The 18,738-nt window shown below is 46.7% G+C and overlaps 3 protein-coding genes across 3 annotated transcripts; 2 read left to right on the top strand and 1 right to left on the bottom strand.

Annotated features, from left to right (window-relative positions):
• Positions 1–4,653: 4,653 nt before the first annotated feature.
• Positions 4,654–5,967, bottom strand: Grl62c (Gustatory receptor-like 62c). The gene is given in 2 exon segments (XM_002135178.3): positions 4,654–4,902; positions 4,963–5,967. Coding segments are annotated over 2 exon segments (1,254 nt in total).
• Positions 5,968–12,509: 6,542 nt separating this feature from the next.
• On the top strand, positions 12,510–13,850 carry Grl62b (Gustatory receptor-like 62b). The gene is made up of 2 exons (XM_002135177.3): positions 12,510–13,499; positions 13,560–13,850. Exons 1-2 carry the CDS (start codon positions 12,510–12,512, stop codon positions 13,848–13,850), a joined length of 1,281 nt encoding a protein of 426 aa, XP_002135213.3.
• Positions 13,851–13,941: 91 nt separating this feature from the next.
• On the top strand, positions 13,942–15,321 carry Grl62a (Gustatory receptor-like 62a). The gene has a single exon (XM_033381502.1). It carries the CDS (start codon positions 13,942–13,944, stop codon positions 15,319–15,321), a length of 1,380 nt encoding a protein of 459 aa, XP_033237393.1.
• The last annotated feature ends 3,417 nt before the right edge of the window (positions 15,322–18,738 follow it).

The raw sequence follows: 18,738 nt of genomic DNA, 5'->3' as shown, positions 1-18,738 counted from the left end.
GCAAAGGCTTCGCCCGGGGCCTTGGTTCGGTTGTGCCCCCACACCCCCTCCCCCTGCCGGCTGAGCGATTCAAGATCCAACTCCAGAGAAAATATCGACAAGGCTCTTGCTCGTTTTCGACCAGGACAAAGACGAATAAAAACGAATGAATATTCATCTAGTTATTCCCACTTTTTGAATATTTTTAAAAGTATTTTTTTAAATATTTACGAAACAAAAATTTAGTTTGGCTTTAATAAAAATTTAACAACATTTTTGATAGTCAACAAAATCAATGTATTTTTTTCGCCACACCCGAACCCCTTTCCCTATTATTTATTAATTAATCGAATAATTATATTATTGCTATATATTTTCTATATATTTATAGATCAAATCATTTAGGCACTTTTTGAATTAAGGGCATCCGAACTTTCGTTCATAAATTTATTGCGCTTCCCTTTTTCCGACCCCGCCCCCTACCCTATCACTTGCTGTTTCTTTTTTTTTTGTTTGCTGTTTTGGATTTTGTTCTTTTTATTTTTGTATTTTTGGGTCTAATTATTATCCTAATTATTATCTCTGGAATAAATAAAAAAAATACAAAAATGTGCTGGCTTTTTTGGCCTAAACCACAAAACAGAAACGTCGATAAGTTTGAAGGGCCTTAATTATTTTGTTGTTTGAGCTGTCGCTCTCTTTCCCTCTCCCTCCCTCTCTCTCCCTCTCCCTCTGTTGCTCTGTGTTTTGCCAAGTCGTGGGCAAAAGTTGTGCCCAGATGTTGGCTCTGTTGACCCATTTGGCAGGGGAGGCAGGAGAGCCTCTGGAGTCGAACTACGAATGGAAAAGTCGGTGGGAAAACTTTAAGAACATTTTCCGATAGAAAGGCAAAACACTTTTGGGCCTTTGCCCGAAATCATTTGTGTCATTGATAAGTAGTTGCCGCCTGCATTTAGGGGCAGCAGCAGACGGAAGGAGGCAGGAGGCAGGCAGGAGGCAGGCAACACTCTTTTGCCCCAAGGACAACATCAAAGGCTTTGCATAACAAATGCATTGTTTTCACTTCAAGTTCTCGGACTTGCTCTAAGTATTGTTCCATCCGTCCGTCCGTTCGTCCGTTCCATCCCACAAAAGCTGTTCGTTTCACCGAGAGAGGGGGAGAGGGAGGGGGAGAGGGGGAGAGGGAGAGATGGAGAGAGGCAGAGCACACATCCTGTTTGCTTAAAAGCTTCCTGCTGCCTGCCTGGCTGGCTGCAATCGTTACAGGAGAGACGGACGGAGGAATGGCCCTGTATGTGTCCTTGCAAATGTGCAATTATGCCACATGCCACATGCCCCATGTGCCCCCCCGAGCCCCACAAATCAATAAAGTGCAACTTGAGGACATGGAAAAACGTCAACGATTGGCCAAACACAACACAAATTCCTCCTTGAGCCTTGAACCCCAGTCCCAGTCCCCCCTCCCCTCCTCTATGCTCTGGGCCCCCCCCCCCCCTCTCTTTGGACATTCGAATTTATTTGCAAAAATAATGCCCATCATTGTTAATCAAAAAGTGACAAGAGAGACACGAGACAGCAGAGACAGAGACAGAGAGAGAGAGCCAAAGAGAGAGACAGAGACAGAGAGCAGCAGTAATGCTGGTCAACCATTGTTGTCCCCTCCAGTGGCCAAACGCCAGACAGACAGACATTTTTCTCTAGTCAGGAATTCAGCTCGGAGCTGGCTTTTGGCATTGGCTTTGGCTTTGGATTTCGACTAAAACCCGGACTATGGCCTGCCTGCCTGCCTGCCTGCCTGCCTGCCCGACTGCCTGTTTGCCAGCCTGCTGCGTTTATTGGTATGCAACCGACAATGTCTGACATGACATGCGGGGAGCGACACTCGGGGCCATGCGAATAGCCACCACCGTTCAAGGGCCTTGGGACTGCATTCATTCCATCACAAACTTCGAGAAAACTAATGTATCTGGCACTCAAAGAGTATTTCGGAATTTTTATAACTAGGAGCAGGAACGTACATAATTAATTGAAATTTATTTAGAATTTTGTTTACTCTTTAAGGTTTTTTTTTCGTAAATTTATACAACAAATTTAAATTTTTTAGCTATATATTTTTTTAGAATATATATTTAATAAATAAATTTAAAAAATAAGTAAATGTAACAAATAAATCAATTTAAAAAATAAATAATTAAAAAAAAAAGTAAAAAATTAATTAAGGAAAACATTTCAAGGAAGAAAAGATGTCAGAAATATTTGAAGGAACTTTTTAAGGCACATAAAAATTCTAAATATTTGCATTTCAAAGGAAGGGGCAACGGGGCAAGGGGGGCACTATACAAGTATTCCATTAAAAATATTCCATTTTCTATATATTTTATGGGTTTTAGTTAGATGATAGGCACCAAAGCCTTAGAAATAAATGCATTTTTCTTTTAAGCCCTTCAAGATTTTATTTCTTCTCTGGGCAAAATAAAAACTCAGCGAAAAATCAATCAAATTTTGCAAGAAAAATGTATTTTAGTTGCAATTAAAATGACAACCCGAAAATATGTAAAGTTTCTATTGATTTGCCCTCAATTGTTGATCCGTGACAGCAGCAGAGGCACATACAGTGCCCCTTCCACACACACACACACACACACACAGAGACACACACACACACATGCTTACACTCGAGAGGAGTCCGTTCCGGACAATGGGAATGGACGTTGGCAAACACAACAGAAACAGCAACAACAACAACAGCAACAACAACAACAACAGCAACAACAACAACAGAGATAATGGAGACGACCCTCGGTGTGGCACTAACAACAATGGGGCACAAAATTGCGGCTGTCATCAGTGGAGGAAATTTGCATTTTGCACAAATTGCAATACGTATACGCTCCATGTTCCCCTCCCCCTCCCCCTCTCCCTCTTCCTCCCTATCTCCCTCTCTCTCTCTTTATTTTCCTATTATCTGTTGTCGCTTCTTTTTTGGGGTTTGCTTCTATTTTAGAGAATTTATTGAGCCGCATATCAAATGATTATCGGGTGGGGACGGAGGCGGGGGCGAGGCCGATGGAGGATTGCCGCCTTTTTATGGGGTGTCAATGGCTAAGGGAGGGATCTATGTGTGTGTCTGTGTCTGTGCTGGATGGATGTGCCCTGAACATTGGTATTATTTCAAACTCATTAGAGAATGCAGTGCGAGAGTGTGGCAGTGGCAGTGACAGTGGCACCAACAGAAGGAGCGCTTAGTGGCAACAAGGAAATTGCATTTACAGCAAACCCCCTCCGCCCCCCTTCGTCACACACAGAGGCACATGCATATCAATTAAGTCCGTGTTTTACCCTCACAAAAAGGGTAGCGACAATCGAGTACAGATCTGGGCAAGATCTTCTCTGTTTCGAAAGTATTTCTGTGTGGCTTCTTGCGATCGAAATATCTGCAAAGATATCCAGGGAAGGGACAATTAGGAGGGGCCTTCCCATTGAGGCATAACTTTAAGGATGGATCTATGGCTGGCTTGGATAGAGATTCGAATTTCCTATGGAAAAAGATATCTTTGAAAGGTATTCCAAGGGTTCTACACATCCCAAGAGTACCCTTTCCTTCCTTTCGTCTAATTATTATAGCCAAATAGGCCTTTCTTTAGAATCCTTTGCTTCTCAGATACAAAAACTTCGACCAGGAAGGCGGCAAACCAAGGAATTCCATGGATTACAGTCTGCTGAGGCTTTCCTTAAAGCCCAAAGCGAGAGAGAGCCCCCCTTAGAGGGTATCAAACACTGCCACAGGCCCACGATTGCCCCTTCTGTTGGGAATCTTCCGTTTTTCTATTGGCTTTCCACACGCTCTCTGGTGTGTGTGTGTGTGTGTGTGTGTGCGACGCCCCGACAAATGAGCACTGCTAATGGGGCACTACTGTTTGGGGCGTGCGCCTCATTAATGTTGCAAGGCCCCAGACCCCTCCCCCAGACCCCCCAGAGCCCGAATATTTCGAATGCAGTTAATCGGAGAGAAATATTTTGGACACTCGGCTTCCCTTTTGCATGGAAATTCCATGGAAATTAGAAATCACGGCAATCCATTGCCGTGTGGCATTCCATTGTGCAACGAACTGAAGTCTGCTTCTGGGGCAGGACTGGAGGGGGGAGGGGGGGGCGTGGGGGACAATAAATCCCATTGATTTGTGCCAGGTAGTCCGTCGGTCCATCAAATGGATTCAATAATTCAATCATTCACAGGCGAATGGCTATCGGGAGGCAGGAGGCAGGAGGCAGGGGGCAGGGGCAGGAGGCAGAGCTGCACTTGCAACCTGGCAATCGCGCGACGTTCATTAGTCGCGTGTTAATCATACGCCACGTTGCACAAATCTCTATTGGGGAAGCTAATTAACGGAAGCACAGCGAGAAACGGGAGAGAGAGAAAGAGAGAGAGGGAGAGGGAGACAGACATCAAGAGAAGTGCCATATCGATGGGATTTAATAGATTTCCAGTTTGACATTTTGTATATAAATCGAACCACGCCGCATCCTCCCCCACCCCCCGCCCCCTTCCTCGTGTGCTTTGGCATCCTTTTTCTCTTTTCTTTTTGATTTATTGGTTCAATCCTTTCCCCCCCCCCCCCCCCCCCCGTCGGACGTGCCTTGCATAATTTCCATCCTTTCCTCCAGCATTCGGTTTCAGGGATATTTCGTCAGTTCCTGCCACTTGGCCAGGGTATCGTTTTGCAGGACATAACGCTCCCATCTGAGATCGAAGCCATTCGAAACGGCCACAAGGGGCACGAAAGACACCACCGGCAGCAGCATTAGAAGATATTTGACGAAGGATTTCATCGTGGCGGCGCATTTGACCTTCGATTCGATTCGGATTTCCCACAGAATCGCACTCGTGGGCCGCAGATCGCTGGGTCGATTTCCGGATAGAATCTAGAGAGAGCCAAGAGATGTATCGAAGGATTTAGGGCCAGATATAGGCGGCGATCTCACCATCAGATCGACCACGGCCAGCGTCCTTTGATGCGCTCTGTGGAGCCTGCAGTCCGGGGTCTCCGGCGGCATAGCCCAGAGGCTCGTCAGGAAGCGATTCCTCTCGTTTTGGAAATCATTCATCACCAGAAAGAGGCTGCAGATCAGCAGGCAGCGATTTGCCAAGTAACGCAGATGCAGGACCTCGAAGCGCAGCCCCACAGCCCCCTCCGGGGGCGCCTCAAGGTCCCACGGGGAGGTGGCGAAACTCACAAAGAACTTAAAGGATACAAGGACCATAGCCGACAGGACGTGCACACTGAAGCAGTCGGCCACGTTCCGTTGAATCCTCCGCAGGCGAGGCTGGATTCGCAGCAGCCTCCTCATCATGATCCAGCGCTGGCTGGGGCTTAGGGGCGCCTCAAAGGCCTGATTCATCACCACATAGATGGCCTGCAGCCAGACGTAGCTGTTGGCATGCAACAGGATCTGCAGGTACCAGCAGAGCACGAAACCCAGTTGGAAAAAGATCTGTCAGGGCTCCTGCGAGGCCACCTCCCAGTACAGGGTGGCCACGAGCTCCAGGGCCACCAGCAGGGCCCAGCAGAAGGCCCGCTTCACGTCCACGCAGAACAGGGGGCCCATGGCCCGCTGCAGCCGCCGGTGGACGCGCACCATTTCGTTGAGGATCCGCAGCAAGTACCGCCGCCGCGCCAGGCAGTAGGCGGTGGGCAGGCCGTACGCCCCGACCGTGTATCTGTCGATGGTCCAGCACGGCGCGTACGGCAGCAGGACCACGAAGCCCAGGCCGCTCCACACACACCAGGTGTAGGCCAGGCCGACGAGCACCTGCTGGCCAAAGGCGAAGCTCTGCTGGGCCTCGTCGTAGCGCAGGTTGAAGAGGCACAGCAGATGGCAGACCCACTTCTGGCCATTGAAGTAGCTGACAATGTGGCACACGCAGAGCAGCTTGTGCAGCGGCTTCGGCTTCGACTGCGGTTGCGACTGCGACTGCGGCGATGGCATGTTGCAAGCAAAGACTGAACGCACACACGGGGATGGGAAAACGGGAAAACGGGAGAGAGAGAGCTCTGTGCCTTCCTGCCTGCCTCATGCTACGAGGAAAAAGTGGTAACAATTTGGTGAGTACTTAGCCACTAATGTGATGACTGCCGACTAGAATCTAGAGCCCTCCGCCCCTGCCTCCGCCTCCTCCTGCCTCTGCTGCTGTGTAAATGCTTTTAGCTGCCTCTTGGTGGGGGCACGGGCAAAGGCATGCCACGGATAATTGATGGCTCTGCCACACACACACACAGCGAGAGAAATCCACTTCAATTAGCGGCTTCTGTCCCTCCGAACACCATCGAATCGATAAGTTTTCACTTGGTTTAATTTTTTTAAAGAATGAAAATGCAAATATTATCACGATAGGGTATGGCTCTTGGGGATACCCTGTTCAAATCACAGATTCAATTGGTTTTTTCTGCCCTTGTAAAAATCCTCTCTTAATGGCTCAGATACTCTGGAAGAGGGAGGAAGGGGACAGAAAAAAGGAGGGAGTGAAAAAAGTGATAGAGAGGAGCTCTTTTTTTCTTCATTCTTCATTCGCCAGAGTTTTTTTTTTTGTTTAATAAACAAACAAAAAATTGTTTTATTTGTATTCCTTTTAGAACTGAATTTTTTTTCTTATTGGGCTCCAAAAACTTTCCCATTACCAAAGTATTTTTTTTTTTTTTTGATTAACTAACAAAAAAAAATTGTTTTATTTTTTCCTTTTAGAGCTGAATGTTTTTTAACGTAAATTTTCCACAAATTCTCTCATTTATAGATTTTGCCATTTACATATTCTTCGGGAATTTTCAGGACATCCAAAAGGATGAGGTGAACAGCATTTTGTTTTTGCCACAAAATAATGCTTGAAATTCTTTCGAAACATTGAAATGCTTAATTTTTTGTTTGTTCAAAAATTTCACTAGTTTTTTTCACTATTAGTAGATTTTTTTCAATTAACGACATATGTAAATTATATTTGGAGGCTATTATTTAAATAATAAAATAGAAATAAATACAAATAAATAAAAATAAAAAAGTAGGGCATGTGGCATGTGGCATGTAAAGCAGAATCGATAGTTAGACCGATGTCTTCCTTAAATTCGTTGAATAAAAGTGGAAATATGGAGAACAGAGCCTGCCCACCCGTACACCCCCGCAAACGATAGAAAAGCACACAGTTGTGGCTTCAATATCCTCAGAGATGGGGGTATGTGTTTCTATCGATAAAAAGGGGCTGCATCGCAAGTATTTAGGGATATTTAGAGAGTTTTTAAGGGACTCGAAAGCGCTTCACGAATGCACAAGCTAAGAAAGCGTGAGAGGGAAAGTGAGGCAGAGCCAATTATCATTTATCATAATTTTGTTTGAATTAAATACAACTATTTATAGGCCTGAAAAAAGGGAATTATCGTGTCATACTTGAAGAATGCCGAGCTGTGGATGGGGAGTAGTAAATGGCGTGGGCTCTGGTCCGCCCAGAGCCATCCGATCGCTGAAAACGAAAGGGTATCTAAATACTTCCCAAAAACAAGGCCACAGAAAAAGGCAAAGGCCGGAGTTGGAGCCGGAGAGGGGCTACATGGCTGTCAAACCCACCTCAGATTTGCGTCGTTCACGTAGCAAACTAATTTATTTGCAAACTGGGAATCAGCCAAGGACACCTTCAAAAGAGAGGGGGAGAGAGAGGGAGAGGGAGGCAGAAAAAAAACTCTGTAAACTCGGTCAAAACCAGAGTCCCGGCGATTAATTTGTTCAAGTCTCAATCGCTGCTTACGCTTTCCCACGTGCCACACTTGCCACTCGATGCTGCCGCTGCTTTGAAAGAAATTTGCATGCACAGGAGGAGGCACACGGGGCGCGGCACGAAGCATGAGGCAGCATATCGGCCATGTTCATCGCAGCATAACCCAAAAATGTCAAACTCGAGCGGGGGATTGGGTCCTGCTTCTTCTGTTCCTTCTTCCTTGGCTGCTTAGCTTTCCACTTGACTCCCCCCACACCCCTCCCCTCCCCACCCCTTTCCTTCCATTCCTTGCCAGCTCTCTCAAGCCTTCAACTTTCACCTTTCACCTCTCGCCTTTCGTTTACTTTGTCATTTCAATTTTAGAATTCATGTCGCTGCTCGTCGTCGCTCGATGGTGACGCTTTTCTGTGGCATTTTTAAAATCCTGTACATGTCGTCCGAGGCACGGCTGATGCCGCCCAAAGGCTGCCGCCATGCCTCAAAGCGGGACCCTGCCGCCGTGTTGGTATTCAATAAAGAGATCCACAGCCAGAGCCAGAGGCAGAGCCAGAGGCAGACCCTCTCCTATGGACACAGAGGAGCCGTCGGAGCTCTACGGAATCCCGATGGAAGGCTGGCGGGTAGACAGAAAGGCGGAGAGAAGGAGAGGAGGAGAGGAGAGTGCTCTACGGATGGGCATGTTTGTCAAACAATCATTAGAGACGTCACTCGTTGGAGTATGGCCTGGCCGTGCGGCAGGGGGAGGGGCAGGAATGTGGGCGTTTGGAAAACATCACAATCACCGTTAGGCAGATGGGCCGCTCTCGAAAGAGCAGAGGAGGAGGAGGAGGAGGAGGAGATGGAGAGATGCCACTTCGCACCTAAGCACCAGAGCAAAGCAGATATCACTGTCGACCGCTTTATTGTGTGCGCGACTTAAAGCGAGACGGGGGACGAGGGGGAACGAGGGGGAACGAGGGGCACGAGGGGCACGAGAGGGGAAGACGGTGCGACCCTCATTATGTATATAGAACGAAAGCCCCAGTCCAGAGCATGATTTACCTGTCGATTAACTTCCATTTAATGGGTATCCCCCCCCCTCCGAGGATCCACACAAAACTCAAAGAAAATATTTAAAGGCAATCCGAAATCAAGGATTCAAAGGAAGAGTCCATTAAAGCCGCCTCCAAGCGAGGGAAAATCACTTTAATTTACAGTTCTTCAAAGACAAAAAACGTGGAATAAAAAGAGAAAAACAAAATTGAAAAACCAAGGAAAATTCCCCTCAAGGAAGCTACATATTTCTCTCTCTCTCTCTCTCTCTCTCTCTCTCTCTCCTTGACAAAAAACGTCTCTTTTTTTTTAATTATAAAAATTTAGATCTTAAATCCTAAGCAAACATTTATTTCTTAACTTAAAGCCTTCCAGGTGTCCTATTTTTTTTTTTTTTTCTTTTTTTTAGAATACTTGGATTATTTTAGTTTTTATTGTTTTCAGATAAAATTCTAAAAAATTTGAAAAATTAGAGAAAAAAAATGTATATAAATTAATATATAATATAAAAATTAATTATATAAATATAAAAAAATAAAATATAAATATAAAAATTAATATAAATATAAAAATTAATATAAATAAATATAAAAATATAAAATATAAAAATAAAAAATAATAATATTCCGATTCATGAAATTCTAACCACTTCTGGACGAACTTTTTGCCAAGATTTTTGTGCCCCTTTCAGTATTTTTTGCCTAAAAATCACTCTATCCCCCCAGCTGCTGCCTGCTGCCCGCTCCCTGCTCCCTGCTGCCCCTCCGTATCCATCTCCTTCAATTTCCATATTCCAGTGGCGCAGATGGTTCCCGCATTTAACATTCCACTGGCCACTGGCAACGGGCGACGGGCGGCGGGCAACGGGCAACATTCTGACAACAGTGCAACAGCAATTTTCATTAGCTTAAAAACTTTTCCTTACCAAACTAAATTTTTAATAAGTTTGTTTGTGTTTTTTTTGTTGGTTTGTTATAGCCAGTGGGCAGTGGCTGATGGCCATGCCACGCCCCCATTTCTCCGCCCATTATTTTCACGCAGAAAGAGCATTCAAAAGGAGGGCAACGAGTGCCAGCCAGGGGCAGAGGAGCACTGGAGAGAGTGTAGAGAGTGCAGAGAGAGTGGAGAGAGAGTGGAGAGAGAGTGGAGAGAGTGAGCGCATCAAAAACATGCATAAATCATCAAAAGCAGCAGCGCTGACAACTAATGAAAATATGCAAAAAATTTATGGCGCACTGCAAAATCGTAGAGGGCTCCAAAAAAAAAAAAAGTGTTTGGATAAAGGGAATTACAATAAAAATACAAAAAACCAAAAGAAAATAGAAGAAAAATATCGAAAGAAATATACCAGAAAAATACCAAAGAACTCCAATAAAAAAGAGGAAGAAAAATACCGAAAAAAGGCAGAGAAAGGGGGGGGGGGGGGGTGAAAAGGGAGCAAAAAGCATTTAAATTGAAAAACTGGCAGTCGAGAAAAATAAATTAATTTGCTTTATGCATACCGCACGCCACGCGAGTGTTGAACAAAAAACAGCCACGCCCCGTAGTGGAGCAAGTGGCAAGTGGCAAGTGGCAAGGGCACCGACAACGACAACGACAGGGGATATGCGGCAGGAATTTTATGTGGCAGTTTATTTTTCGGGGCGACACTATCAACCCAGGAAGAGGCTTCCTGCCTGCCAGCCCGGCATCCAAAAAAAAAAAACAAACTCCTTTTTCCCTTTCACCATCGCTTGGCAACTTTTTGTTGCAGGTGCGGCAGCAGCAGCAGCAGCGGGAATAAAGGTCCTGGTCCTGGTCCTGGTCCTTGTCCTGGCTCTGGTGACACGATGCTGCCGCGGAGGGGCGAATGGAGCGCAGGGACAATGCGGCCATGTATAAAATTTTTCACAATTGCAATTTGTAATAAAAACATGCAGGTTTTTTTTCGTGATTGTTATACTATGCGGAACCACACACCACACCCAAGCCATCGTGCCACCGTGCCACCGTGCCACCGTGCTGCAAATGGCAAGTGGCAAGTGGGAATGGTGCATTCATATATGCAGACAATCAAGGGGGGAACGGGGGGGGATGGGGAGGGGACGGGGAGGGGGCAGGCAGTATCCCGTAGAAAAGTTACATGCGTGTAAAACCATTTGCCGAGCGATGAAAAAAGATATGGGCTACGGGTGGGGGTATCTTTACAGGAAAAGCGAAAGAATGGAGCAGAATGCAGGGGGGGGGGGGGGGGGGGGGGGGGGGAGGGGGGGAGATAGTTTGGGGTAGAAGTGACCTCCTCTTATGGCTTTATGCCATTTTAAGTGCTCTCCTCCATTTCATAACCATATCCATATCCATAACCATATCCACCCGCCGCCACCCGCCACCCGCCACCCGCCCTGCCCCGCCCACCACATCCCCTGGAATCCTTATCCCTACAACCCCACAGCCACATCCGAGTGTAAACTATTAAAGCGTTTCGTTGCCCGCCCGTCCACAAATAAACAGAGCGTAAAATATTATTTGTCAGTCGTTATCTTTCTTTTTTCTCTCTTTTTTTTTTTTGCCCAGGTACGTAGTACTCCAGGGAGTGAGAGACAGAGGTTAAGAGAGAGAGAGAGAGAGAGAGAGAGAGAGAGGTGCACTTGGTATTTATGGTTCAAGTGCGTACAGCACTTTTTGAGCAACTCAATTGAATGTTTTTACGCTCTATAAAGGGGTTACTTTTATGGATATGTAGTTGGGCGGGCAGATGCCACGAAAAAACGTTGTTGTCGAGCCACAAACACCAGTGAAACACCATATAGGAATAACAGTCTATCGATAAACGTTTTCGTCGAGGCACAAGGGCGTGGAACAGCTGTTCTATCGCTTAAGATACACATTCCACAGGCAAAGGAGTCCTCCTCTTATCGCTTCACAAAAGTATCTGTATCTGTATCGATTCTCTAGATTTTCTAGCAGTGGAACAGAATTCCCACCTCAAAGAGCTCTTTTCTACCGTTCTACAAGCAGTAAAAGATACTTTTATCTCTGTGAAAGTTCCTTGGGTGGCAAAAGATACTTCAACCAGCAAAAGAGTCCTCCTCTTATCGCTTCACAAAAGTATCTGTGCTTCGATTCTCTAGATTTTCTAGCAGTGGAACAGAATTCCCACCTTGAAGAGCTCTTTTCCACCGTTCTACAAGCAGTTAAGGATACTTTTATCTCTGTGAAAGTTCCTTGGGTGGCAAAAGATACTTCCACAAGCAAAAGAGTCCTCCTCTTATCGCTTCACACAAGTATCTGTATCTGTACACTATGTGCTTCGATTCTGTAGGTTTTCGAGCAGTGGAATAGAATTCCCACCTTAAAGAACTCTTTTCCACCGTTCTACAAGTAGTAAAAGATACTTTTATCTCTGTGCAAGTTCCTTGGGTGGCAAAAGATACTTCCACAAGCAAAAGAGTCCTCTTCTTATCGCTTCACAAAAGTATCTGTGCTTCGATTCTCTAGATTTTCTAGCAGTGGAACAGAATTCCCACCTTAAAGAGCTCTTTTCCACCGTTCTACAAGCAGTTAAGGATACTTTTATCTCTGTGAAAGTTCCTTGGGTGGCAAAAGATACTTCAAAATCGATAAGCATACGCCGTGAAAGTATCTACCATTTGCCCCCCGCCTCGAAACGCTTAAACAAATGGCTAGACATCATAGATAGATACATTGGGACACTTTTGTGGGGTGCCATCCCGCAGATAGTTGCAGTCGATTCGGACAGATGGAGAGTCACGCTTCCGCCGAGGGCTTCTGCCTGTGCCACTTGATGAGTGTGTGGCACACAATCGGCCGGATCGGCCTCTACTTGGGCTACTACAACGTGGGCTATGCGGAGCAGCGGCGGCGCTTCGTGGGCGACGAGCAGCTCTACGTCCACCTGATGGCGCTGGTGAATCTGCTGGCCAGCCTGGCCTACCTCTCGCTGAGTCAGCTCTGGACCTACGAGCCGTTTGTGTTCCTGCTGTACGTGCCGCTGTACGTGTACTTCCTGCTGCTGCGGCGCCACCTCACGGAGCTGTTGAACGAGTGTGCGACGACCCACAGGAGGATCCAGCGGGTGCTCGGGGCACTGTTCTGTGTGCGCATCCGTCGCGAGTGCTCCTACACACTCGCCTCGATCGTCATGCTCGTTTCGCTGCTCTCGTGGCAGCTGCGGATGTACTCCTTCTACCAGTCGTGCTTCATAGCCGGCGTGGCCTTCATCTACCACCTGCAGCTGCTCTTCTTCGGCAGCTACCTCCTGTGGCTGTCCTGCATCTACCGCTCGCTGAACGCCTTCCTCTGGCGGCACATGCGAAGCGACCGCCTGGGCCTGCTCAGGGCCCTGCTGCGCGAACAGTCCGCCATTTGGCGCCTGCATCGGAGGGTCACGCGGTACTTCGGCCTGCATTTCGTGAGTTTCATGGCTCTGCCCGGCATCCGGCTGCTGTTGATGCTTCAGCACGGCACGGGGCGGCAGCTGAGCCTCCAGCTGGTCTACGTAGTGCTGCTCCTGCTGCTGCAGGCTCTCCTCCTCCTGATCGGCCTGAATCTGCAGCGGCAGCGGCGGCGCTTCCAGCGGAACTTCCTCCGCCTGCGGGACGACCCCAACTTGTTCGTATTGAGGTCGTGGCGTCTGCTGCAGCATCGTACGCTGCCCCAGGCCTTTGGTGTGACGCTGATGAGGCGGCGGCAGCACTTGAGGAGGAATCAGGATATTGTAACCACAATGGTAGGGAGTATCCATAGTTTTCCCCACCCCACCTTCCCCATTGTGTCTTCTTCTTTTCAGTTCTCCACAAACTTTGCCGCCACTCAGTTGGTGCCACATCCCCTGCTGCTCTCCTCCGTGGGCTGCAAGGCCTTTAGCCTGGCCCTAACTCTGGCCACCTTCCGGGCTCTGCTCGTCAGCCACCTGCGGGAGCTGCTGCTCCTGCTCGTCCTTCGTTTGCTGCTCCACAAACACTTCAATTCGGACGAAAGCGGGGAGGGGGAGGGGCCTTTCGACGACGATTCCAACGGCAATGTAACGCAGACAATTAGCCAGGTCTATCGCTTCTATTTCTATGACGAATTCGAGTGAATAAACAATGAATGCATTCACTTGATTGCCAATTACCCATCGCACTCTTTCGGTGGCGCCACTGCCGAGTCTTCCTCAGTCATCGTTCGAAATGTCACGCATTCAGTGGCTCTGGAAAGCGCTCAAAGTATTTCGATTTCTTTTCCACTCGCTGGGCTTCCTGCAGCTCCGTTTCAGCAGATCCCGGCGTCTGTACACCCATAGATACAACTGCTGCAGATACATTCCATGCCTCTTTGTTGCATGCATCCTGCTGCTGCATCAAATGGCGCGCCAACGCTTGGAAATGGAAAACGCGCTCATGAATTCCCTGGAGACCGATTCGCGGCCCCCGACAGATGGATTCTCCGTGAGATGCGAGTATCTGCAGAGTCTCATGTATCTCGCGGCCATGATATGGTCCTTGATTAGGCACAAGTCCCTCTGGCAGCTGGTCAATCAATCACAGATGGCGTACAAGCAACTGAAGACCCTTCTGGGCAGGCACTTGATCCTGGAATGCTCCTGGCAGGCGCTCGTCTACGGCGGAGCCCTGCTGCTGCTGCTCTTCCTCATGGGATACAAGACCTTCTGGCTGGATTTTCCGCTCATAGAACACCCCCAGAGAAGGGTCTTGACGGCCAGCGATATGCACAACATCGCTAACTATCTGATGGGCGTGCCGCAACTCGTATTCGTCCTGCTGATAGCCCTGCACATCCTCTATCACCTGCTGCACGCCGGCTGGCTCCAGTCCCTGCAGAATCTCCGCCTGGATAGGAACCTCAAGTGCTTTCAGCTGCTCCTCAGGATGCTGTATCCCCTGCAAAGGAGACTCAATCTCCTGGCGGGCCTCTACTTCAGGGTAACCTACGATTGCTTTGTGTGTCTCATTGCCATTCGCATAGTGGCCTTTGCGCGTCTCCTGCGCTTCGATGCGACGCAGGTGTTGCAGCAGCAAAAGAGTCGCGACGATCTCGAGGATGAGGCGGCTTGGAATGGCAAAAATCTACGGGATCTGACCGCTCCGGAGCAGCTGCTACGCGAGTCCATGTATCTGTTGGCCTGGCATCTGGCCTTGTGGCTGCTCCTCCTGGCTGCCGCACACCTGCAGCAAAGCGAGTATCAATCATTGATTGGCCATTGCTGGCAAGAAAGTAGAATCCCCCCCTTTAAGGGGAGGAAAGTCCCCTTTGGGGAGGATATTCTTGATATCATGGCAAGTATTGTTCCACTCTTTATTCCCCTTAAAACTATTGTTTTCCTCTTGCAGTTCCAATCGCAAATCTGCGCTTTCGATCATCAACGAGTTTCCATTTGTTTCCTCTCTCGGAGAATAGGAAAAAGGACATGTTTTGTCACATTAAATACCGCTTTGGGGCAGTGGAAACTGCGGCTTAACCTCGTGATCGGCTTGGCCGTCGTCTACTTTGTCCAGCAATCGGAAATAAAGCAACTACAGTCGTACCTCTGGCAGAGGGAACACGAATAGTCGAGCGACAAATTAAATGATAATTAAATTAGAGCACAAATAATTTATGCCACAAGCCGCAGTAGCCCGCAAAAGAACCCTGCCCCTGCCCCGACCCCGTCCCCAACCCCGACCCCGGCCCGGTCATGGATCTCCGCTTTGGTTTTTCTCTCACCTGCCGCCCAATTACTTAATGAATACAGGGACCCAGGGAGAAGGAGAAGAGGCAGCACCTTTTTTTCTTGGGGCGGGGGCGGGGGGGCTTTGGTTCTTCCATTTTAATGACCTGACCTCGGAGGACCCTCCTTTGACCTACAAATACGAGCGGGTATCCGGTGAGAAGCACTCACAAAAACTTTTGCCATTATGAAAAATAAAATAAAATTTGGCAGCAACAAATGGCCGCCTTATTGTTGTTATTCTGCGTTCAGGCCTTTACCTTTTTTTTCTTTTCTTTTCTTTTTTTTTGGTGCCAAAAAGGTGTAATTTATGCACAAAACTTGATTGAATTTCCCCCCCATGCCGCATGCCACATGCAACACACAACATACGAGTCGAGTATCGTTTCGAGAGAGCGTTCGAGAGAGTGCGAGTGCGAAAAAAATCAAATTAAATTCAATAAATTAACATAAATCTGGGTAAATTTCGCCCGGCATTCGTGCCACTCCCCCTCCGCCCCCCACTGCTCCACTCGCTATGCAAATGCAGGGGGGGGCGGGCGACGGAGAGTGTGTCAGAGTCGCTTTCAATAAACTTCTTCTTATTGCCACAGGAGCAGGCAGCAGGCAGCAGGCAAGAGGCAGGAGGCAAAAGCCGGCAAGTGGCAACATATGCAGCCAGCGGCATTCAAGGCATTCGGGAAATTCAATCAGCGGCAGAGGCAGCGGCAGAGGCAGAGGCAGAGAGCCAGCAGCAGCAGCAGCAGGCGGGCTGCTGCAAAAGGAAATTGCGAGAAATAAAAGAATCGAAACACTCGATGGAGACACGAGAGATAAAGAGGGCTCTCCATTCCATCCAAAATAGATCTGAGGATAGATAATAGTTGAGAGAGTGCTTTTGGTGGATATGATGGAAATTAAATGGTACTAATATTATAATACTCAAAAATACACTTTCCGCATGCAAAAATAGTGCCCCAAGGTGTTGAATGCGATTTTCAGGGGTTTTCAGCGCTTTTACTGCCGCTTTTATTGGCCTCGAAAGCCGTTGGCAAAACTTATCATAAAAATTAAACTATTTGAATAATAGAAGAGCTGCGAGAGGCACAGATTATATATATATTAATATACATGTCGCTTCCTAAAACTATTCTCAGTGTATTTTTGTCTGTTTGCCGTCCAAAAATTCGCCACCAGATTGTTCGCAGTTTTGTCTTCCGTTGCCTTCCTTAGGATTTACCGTTTGTTCTCGTCCACTGCCTGCCCGATTGCTGTGCATGCTTATTCCTCTGTTCACTGTCTGTCCTATTGCTGTGTGGATGTTAGTGAGAGAGCGCATAGCGAGAGAGGCGACTCGCTCAGAGAGGATCGAAAGGGACAACAAGAAGAGAGCGCGCGTCGGGCGTGTTCCTCTGGATAGAGAGAGAGAAAGCGAGAGCGAGTGTGTGGGAGAGATACAGTTAATGAATAACATGGTCCATCCATCACGCAAGAATTTTCAACGATGCTTCGTAGAGTAGCCAAAAAGGGTATAAACGATTTATGGCAAGCGAATTTTCTTGGAAGGGGAGTTATCCTTATTTTTTTTTTAACATTTTCGAAATTTGCACTACAATCAAAAAACGCTAAAAATGCTGTCCAGGCAACGGCGTTTAAAAAACGATTTAAATCACGACGTGATGTGCCAAAGAATCTAAAAAACGGATGATGCCACACAATTTTTTTTAATTAACACTTTAATACATTAACAAAACGTTTCAAAATCAATCATTATTCAACATTTAGCACTTTATTGAACATCAATTGTTGAACGATTTAAGAGTTAATGTGGCGTGAATTCAGTTTTAGTGGAACATTCAGTGGCATATAAATGGTTTGAAACACGCGTATATACAAATTTAATTGGCAAATAAAACAAGAGAGCAGAGTACATAGAACAATGCAAATTAGTGCTATTAAAGTTAATTCATCAAATGAAAATACAATTTGAAGTGTTTTGTACAATCATTTGGAGATGTTCGCTAAACAAAAAGTGCATTTGTAAATATGTATTAAAATGTGTGTGAAACTTTAGTAATTAGAAACAAGATACATACTAGAAATCTTGAGTGGGAATCCAATTGAGGAAGGCTTTTATTGACCATCCTGCTTTTGCACTCACTTTAACAAAAAAAAAGCAAAAAAAAGCTCAACAAAAAAATACTCAAGCTGACAGACCGTCTGCCATCCACCGTCTTCTCTCCGCTCATAGCTGCTGATATTCTCCCTTTTGCTGCTCTCGTTAGAGCATTTTTCTTGAGGGAAATGCCAGACGTACTCCTATTTACGCGCTTTATACAGTTCTAGCGGTAAATTTTCGTTAATTTGATCTCACTTTAATACTTTCACTCACTTTTTGCACGGCTTGGCATTCTACTCCTTACACTCCCTTTCACAGCAGAAAAAAGCAAAAAAAAACTCAACAAAAAAATACTCAAACGAAAAGACGCGCCATGATGCCGTTCTTTTGCATCGTCTTCTTTCCGCTCAAATTCCCATAGCTGGAAACGAGCGCTGGAAGCAGCGCTAAAACTGCGACGCAATTGATTTTTTTCGGACCTTTTCTCAAGTAGAAAAAAGGCATTAAAATTGATTATTGGCGCACTTCCAGTGATCTTTATTAATTGTTTCTTATCCTGTGGCTCTCGATACACATGGAATTGCATTTTGCGGGCTTTTTCCACCACATTTCTGGCTTTTCACAACATTTTTCACCACTTTTCCTGCAGATTTTCTTTGTAAACCCTTTCTACACTTACCACACGGGTTTTTACATAATTTTCCGCACTTTTTCCACTATTTTTCCGCAATTTTAGCTTCACGTTGCAAAAAAAAAATGCGCCTGCGACGAGCGCTCTTCCCGCAGCATGCGGTCAATTCAAGGTGAACGCACTCTCTGAGAAAATTTGAGAGCGGCTTTGCTTTTATGTGTGGTGTTTGCTGTTGCTTTGAAGGGTAGAGGGAGAGAGCGCATAGATGACCACATCAGCATAGAAGAGGTGTGTATATTATTCTTATTGCTGATCCTCTCTTCCTCTTGCATGTGTTGTATGTGCAGGGGCAATGCCCTGAAAGGGAGGCGAAAACTTAAGAGCGCAACACCTTCGCTGAGAGCGGCTTTGCTTTTGCATTGTATGTATGAGTGTTTGCGGGAATTGTTGTTTCTTCTTTGGCGTATGCATCGTTATTGTTTTTGCCTGCCTGGGCAACGGGGAGTGCGTGGATGACGAAGGCAGCTTAG

This window comes from Drosophila pseudoobscura, chromosome X (genome assembly GCF_009870125.1).
Source record: "Drosophila pseudoobscura strain MV-25-SWS-2005 chromosome X, UCI_Dpse_MV25, whole genome shotgun sequence".
In the NCBI taxonomy this organism is placed as follows: domain Eukaryota; kingdom Metazoa; phylum Arthropoda; class Insecta; order Diptera; family Drosophilidae; genus Drosophila; species Drosophila pseudoobscura.
This window is presented reverse-complemented; position numbering and strand designations above follow the sequence as displayed.